We start from the raw sequence: 7281 nt of genomic DNA, 5'->3' as shown, positions 1-7281 counted from the left end.
TACAAAGCATTCTGTCCATCTATACCAAGCCAGAACAGAATCTTCCAAAAGCCCCCATTATACCAGCAAATGTTGAAAGCAAGGAGGTTTATAGAAAGTAGTGGGACATGCCAGACTTCCTCCCCCTGGACCAAAACAAATACAAGCAAAAAATTTTTTGCCTGGACTGAAAAACAGAGAGAGGAATTGAAATTCATTTTCTCTTCAAAAGGAATATTTGTTTAATCTGCTTATCTCAAATCAAAAGTTATTATTCTAACCATTTTGAAATGTCCTAAAGAAATCTCTAAAATTTGGACATTCGAAAGTACACTTGCACATTTGCAAACAATGTTCCAAAACTTCAAAACACTCCCCAGAATCAAACATCTGCCACTAGAGTCACCCATCTCTGTTTCACCCTCTAGAATAGGTATGACTGCGCTCTGTAACTTCTGTAACAGTCCTAGATATGTAACTTCCTTCCTGGTGGGACAAAAGTCGTTTGATGCCTCACATTTGAAGTTGATGCCACGCCTGGAATCCTTTTCTTTTTCAGAATGAGTTTGAGAACCTTCATCTTCAGAACCCTGATTTTCCACCGGGTACTACAACAACCAGCTAAAGGGTTCTGAAGAAAATTGCTGGGAAAAAATATAACAAATTTTTAAAAATTAATTTTTGACTTGTTTTTCCATTTTAGACGTTAAGCATTTCCTCAAAGATGTGTGTCAGGGTCATGTACAAAGGAGCCTACTTCTTTTTTCTGAAATGACAGAAAACTGGACTGCCCCGTTAATAGACTACAACTGCCCTAAGGGCTTCCTCCAGCAAAACAGTCAACTTACGTGGCACTTTCTTCACTGCAATTTGAATTACGAGCATCCACTGTAGCCTTATGGCCAAAAGCTTCATCTGTAAAGTCCAGCCAGATCTGGTTCTTAAATTTAATTGTTATTCTTTTGGCCCAGAAGAGAATACAGGGGTTTCCATCCATGGAGACATTAACCAGGCTATGATGGCTGAATGCATTCCAAGTTTCTTTTTCTAAATGCTCTTGTCCTCTCGGATTATAGTGGAGGGCCTGAATAACCAAATAAACAAAATTTAAGAGGTAAATTAGTTTCTATGGTACAAAAGGCTTCTTGGAAGTAAAAGGACTAATTCACGATCTATTGAAACTCTGATTTCTCTCTAGCTCCAAAGTCCATACTAACAAGCTTAATTTGATGGGTACATTGGAAAGGTACAAGAACCCAGTTCTACAAAACACCAAAAATGGAAAAGACCAAATTGAAAAACAACAACAACAACAACAACTTTGCAAATAACATTATCAATATAGACTTTAAAAAGTCATTGTGCTAGGGGAGGAAGAAAGGATAGATAGATAGGTGGAGCACCACACTATTCTGTATAATATGGTAATGGTAGATAGATATCATCATATATTAATTAAAACCCATTAAATGTTCAACATGAAGAGTGAATCCTAATGTAAACTATGGACTTTAGTTAATGATAACATATCAATATTGGTTCATCAATTTTAACAAATGTACCACACTAAGGCAAGATGTTAAATACAGGAGAAATTGGAGAAGGGAGAGATTGAGGGGGTTTATGGGAAACATCTGTACTTTTTTGTTAATTTTTTTCCATAAACCTAAACTATTTTAAAAAATAAGTTTATTAATTTTTTAAAAATTCACCATGGCATTAAACTAATGGCAGTAATCTCATCAGAAAATAATATCATAAGACCTCAAATAATGCAAGACTTAAAGAAACACACTAAACAAAGAAAGTAGGTTTTTAGAAATCAAGCACAATTCCCCAAACCATTAATGTCCAATAGAACATTCAGCAATATTGGGTATGTTCTATACCTGCACTGTCTGATGCAGTAGCCAGTGACTGTATGTAGCTATCATGCCCTGGGATCGAGGCCAGTGCAACTAAGGGGTTTAATTTTTAATTTTACTTAATATTGTTTCATTTGAATTTAAATTTAAGTAGCCACATATGGCTAGTGGCTACTACCCTGGACAGTGCAGCTCCAGATCATTTAATATACATAAACTACCAAGGTATTCTAACATGTCCTACACCTGAGAAGCCCTTGCTGATTTCCAGGAAGCCTAAGACAACGCACTTCAGTACCTGACTCTAGAGGTCACAGAAAAAGGTCTATATGGGAAAGAAGACCCACTTATCTAGATTAACTATTCCATACCAATTACTCCAGCCTAAATACAGATAAAAGAGAAATTTAACGAGCAGAGGCAATCCAAGCTTGCCAGTAACCAAAGATAAACTGGTACTCCAGTGATCCTGTCTGGAAAGCAACAAAAGTAAAACTTAACATTGCAATGAAAATATACAAGAGCAAGTTAAACTTTAGTTTTTTTCTCAACTATAAGATTACCATAACACACTTCCCCATCTAAGTTCAAGCAAGAATTTTATTTATTAATAGAATTATTCCTAATTTCACAGTGGCTCTGACCTGATTGAAATGTTTAAAACTTTTAAAAGATACAATCTAGTTTCCTAACATATTCATACCTGAGCAATTGGAATGGTTGTGAAATTCTGTACTGTTTTCATATCTCCATTATTCTGGTGATCTGTCAAAAAAATGACATGAGTACAAAGACTAAATGTCATTGATTAATATAATTCAGTGACAATAATATCCTAAGCACTGTGAAATACACCAGACTTGAGTCTCTCTTGGCTCATAATTTAGAATACACTAGTTTAAGTGATCTTCACATGGGAAACTCCTGATGCAAGCACCAGTGTTCAGGGAAGGCCATCATAGACAAAACACTTCCTCAACCCCGGAAGGAATCATAAGAGCAAATACAGGTCTTACCACTCTTTATAACCACTTCTTTACTTAAAGATGTTCGAGAGCTGAAATAAGAAAAAATGAAATAAAAAGATGCTGAAAAATATCTACATTTCAGATCATATGAAGATTTAAGAAATATATTTCAATTTATTACATCTCAGAGCAGAACTTTAGCCTGTCAAAACTATCCATTTTTTTGTTTTGTTTTTGTTTTTGTTGTTTTTATTTATTTATTTATTTAAATTGAAGAAATGATTTAAATTTTTTTCCCCCCATCTAAGTCCCCCTCTTGCCTCCCCCATGATAACCACTAGCCCATTGAAAACTATCCATTTTTTAATAGTGAACTTCGGACTTAAAAAGTAATATATGTTCTTCAAGGAAATAAAATAATATTTTACAATGAAATTTTATAATACACTGTATTGTTAAGATATTAAAGTAAAAATATTCAACCCATTTTATTAAAAAGACAGACTCAATTGCCAAAAAGATATTTCTGAAAATTATGAAGATATAAATTATAATATATATCCTTACAGTGTTTCACACTATACACAAATGCACACCACATATAATTACCTTTTTATAAAATTTAAAAAGAGATTTTTATAAACATTCTGTTTTTGGAAATTGAATATTTTTACTTAAAAATATATCTTAAATATTTTCCCATGTTATTACATATTTTTGTGACATAATTTTGAATTCCATGTGGTATTGTATCACTCGAATGTATGAATTTATTTAACCAAATTCCTATTAAATATCTAAGATGTTTACAATTAAATACTACATTGAACATTATTATGCACCATTTGTTCATAACTCTGAGAAATTCCTTAGGTAAATTCCTAGAGATGAAATTGTTGAGTTAGAAGATATACACATCTTTTTATCATGGAATACTACAAACATATATAAACAGAAAAATAACCCCCTCCCCCAAGTATCTGTCGCCATTATCTAGCTTTAGCAATTATCAAGTCATAACCAATCTTGTTTCACCTATTAGCTCACTTCCCCTCTTTGGTATATTTTGAAGAAAATATCAGAAATTATATCATTTAGGTATATATTTCTAAAGAATAAAGACTTTTTAAAATAGCAGCCCAATTATATCTATAAAGTATTAATAATTCTTTTAACATAAAATATTATGTCAGTGTTTTAATCTCCAATTGTGTCAAAAATGTCATAACAATTTTTAAAGTTTATTGTATATTTTAAATTTTTCATAAGTTGTATCTATAGATGAGAATGCAGATCAAACTCTATACTTAGAGATTCCTAAGACTATTATGTATTGCTATCATATAAACTCAATATTTTCACAATTAGAGAAAAACATATTGATCTATATCATGATCTATATGTAAAACAATTTTAGCTAGTTATTAAATCTATATCATAATAAAATGCTTTAGAAGTAATTATATGGAACTAGTTACAAATTAAATGCACCATTCACTTTGTGACACAATCCCTATTATCTACTGAGAATTTCTGAAGACGACAAATTGGTAACCATGTCTACTAGCTTCTGTTATGCATACATAAAATTATTTTTTCACATTATCAACTTTATCGAGGTATACTTTAAGTACAATAAGTTGCATCCATTCAATGTGTAGAATTCGATGAGTTTGGGCATATGCATAGACCCATGACGCACCACCACAATAAAGATACAGAATATCTACGTCCCACAAATTTCCCCATGCACTTTTAATGTGGAGAGATGTTCCCTCAGCCACCGGCAACTATGGACTTGCTTTCTGTCACTTTAGATTAGTTTGCATTTTCTAGAAATATAAATAAGATCATATAACATATTCTTCAGTACTTGGCTTCTTTGTCTTAACATAATAACTGAAATTCATTAATAATGTTACATGTATCAATAGTTTAGCCCTTTTTATTACTAAGGAAAATTTCAGTGTATGGATATATATGCACCCACTGATGAAAATTTATGATGTTTCTAGTTTGAGGCTACTACAAATAAGAACTTCTGCAAACATGGGTTTCTGTGGAATATGTTTTTGTTCCTTTTGAGTGAACATCCAGAAGTAGAGTGGCTGTCATACAGTACAAGTTTTTTTTATTTAAAAAAAACCTGACAATAAATTTCTGTATATGAGATTTTCTGTGGCTCCACATTCTTGAAACATTTGGTAGTCTCTTTAATTTTAGCCATTCTAACGGGTATGGGTTGCTATCTCATTGTAGTTTTAATTTCTATTTCCCTGATGATTAATGATGTTGGGCTTCTTTTCTTATGCCTATGACCATTAATATATATTTTCTTTTGTGAAGTGTCTGTTTAAATTTTTTGTCAGTTTTTAAAACTAAGTCTTCTTATTATTGAGTTGAAAGAGTTCTTTGAATTCAAGTCCTATGTCAGATATATGCATTAAAAATGTTTTCTTCCATACTATGTCTTTTTTAATTTTAATGATGACTTTCAAAAACCAAAAGTTTTAATTTTCATAAAGTCTAATATATTTTTTATTGTCTATGTTTTTTGTCTAAAAAATATTTTCTTAATAAAACATCACAAAGATTTTCTCTTGTGTTTCATATAGAAATATTCAAGTATTAGCTTTTACATTTAGTTCTGTGATCCATTTTGAGTTGATATATGTGAGATAAGGTACTTGTAAAATTTTGGAGTCTGGGATAAAGAAAATGTCCTATCAGATGCCAGAAATAAAAAACAAGAATCATGCCAGGCTTCAGAAAATGTATCTCACACTCTTTCACAGGAAGCTAATGGAGGATGTGCTCCAGGAAAGTAAGGGAGAAAACCAAGAAAGAGGAACGTATAGGCTCTAATAAACAGAGGCTCTACCTCAGAAGAGTGGTTAAAAAAAAAAAAAAAAGACAAGGATGACTACTGCACATCAGACCTAGAGAGAATCAATCCAGACTGGAGCAAGAGAAAAAAATAGGATCTAAAGAACTAGAGAGAGATCTCTAGGTAAAAAGAGGATTTGAGAGACTACATTACATATTAGATAAGGGGACTTGTGAAAAGAATACAGAATGTGCATATTTTAAATATTTCAAGTGAAAAACAGTAATTTTTAATTTATGAATAAAGAGCTGTATTAAAAAAGAAACAATTATAGTATACTAACTGGCTTATCAGTGAACAATATATGCACAGTCACAATTGATGCAAGCACAGATTTAACTAAAAGTAGTACTATAACTATAGTGAGGGGAGGGGCATGAAGGAAAGAAAGGTGATGGCAGTGTTAGAGACAGAAACTTTGTCAATAATAAAAGGAAGTTGTTAGATACTGTCTAAAATGTATAAATTGAGTAATCATCTATGTATATTATTTAAATCACCTGTGCATATTATTTAAATATTATGGCAGTTGTGGGGGATTGTATGATTGTTCCCAACCTCCTGGAAATAATCCCAGAGATGTATATACCTCACCCCTGGCCATAAACCTTTCAGCACCTCCCTATAGGTGAAGAATATTTCCTGCCCCATCATCACACTTGGCTATGTGTCTTGGTTGGGCCAATGGAATATGAGTGAAAGCAACAGAGTGCTAGTTCTGCAGAAACTTTAAGAGGAGCTGCATATGTCTGCCACTTCTTGCCTCTCTCTATTAAGATAATGGCATGCCCAAACAGTTCTTTCAGTATTGGTCTTGGAATAGAAGACATGGGGCACAGAGCTGAAGTAGGACTTGAATAGCAGTCTACCTGTAGCTGTCAACATGTAATGTTTGAGAAATAAATATTTGAGGTCATCAGATTCTGGAATATTAAAGTTGTCTGTTACTAGAGAAAAGATGACTAAACAGGAGACAATTTGTTCTACAATGTATTATGTGTCTTAGTACCATTTGATTTTTTAAAACCATGTACATGCATTACTTTGATACATTTTTCTAATTTATTCTTTTTAAAAGATGCTTTCCTTTAAAATTTTATAAATTAGCATTCAGATTTATACTAAGTCTCTTGTGAGTAGGATGAGCATGAATTAGTCCTCAGAGCCCAATCACATCTAGGAGTACTAAGAAATTTAATTTCCTGAGCAGCAAAAGTGAAGCCCTGATCAAAGTAATTATATAAGTATAAAAGAGATATGCTTTAGCCAAAAGAGTTCTACCTACCTAAACTTCAAAGTCTGTAGTGCAAGTTAAAAAGTAACTGAACGTGTGAAAGACATACTAATGCCCAGATGATACTTCTCGAGAAGCCTCAAGCTTTCTAATATCACCATCCACAAATAGATTTTTAAAATTTCTTTGATTTGAATTTTATTCAAAAATCATATTTCATGATACAGAATTAAGTATTCGACTTTAAAATGTCTTAATGAATGAAAAAGAAAATTATAAGATATATTTTACCTAAATAAGATAAAAATTTATCAAGTCATTTGGAAATATCTAGTAAAAGAGTTTAAT

The 7281-nt window shown here is 32.1% G+C and overlaps 1 protein-coding gene across 15 annotated transcripts in view; it reads right to left on the bottom strand.

Moving 5' to 3' along the window:
* Nucleotides 1–7281, bottom strand: part of LOC120612497 (V-type proton ATPase subunit S1-like protein) — a 42432-nt gene that overhangs the window by 18084 nt on the left and 17067 nt on the right. For all 15 annotated transcript variants that reach the window (XR_005655453.1, XM_039874990.1, XM_039874992.1 and 12 more), the window contains 3 exons: nucleotides 2861–2901; nucleotides 2548–2609; nucleotides 828–1063 (listed from right to left, as the gene is read on the bottom strand). Coding sequence is in view for 14 of the 15 variants with exons in the window: in XM_039874985.1 (XP_039730919.1) it covers nucleotides 828–1063; nucleotides 2548–2609; nucleotides 2861–2901 (339 nt within the window). In the remaining variant the exon portion in view is untranslated. The remainder of the gene's footprint in view (nucleotides 1–827; nucleotides 1064–2547; nucleotides 2610–2860; nucleotides 2902–7281) is intronic.

The sequence above is a fragment of the Pteropus medius genome, unplaced genomic scaffold (assembly GCF_902729225.1).
Source record: "Pteropus medius unplaced genomic scaffold, Ma_sr-lr_union100, whole genome shotgun sequence".
Classification (NCBI taxonomy): Eukaryota; Metazoa; Chordata; class Mammalia; order Chiroptera; family Pteropodidae; genus Pteropus; species Pteropus medius.
Note: the sequence above shows the minus strand (reverse complement) of the source record. Positions and strands in the feature narration are given on the sequence as shown.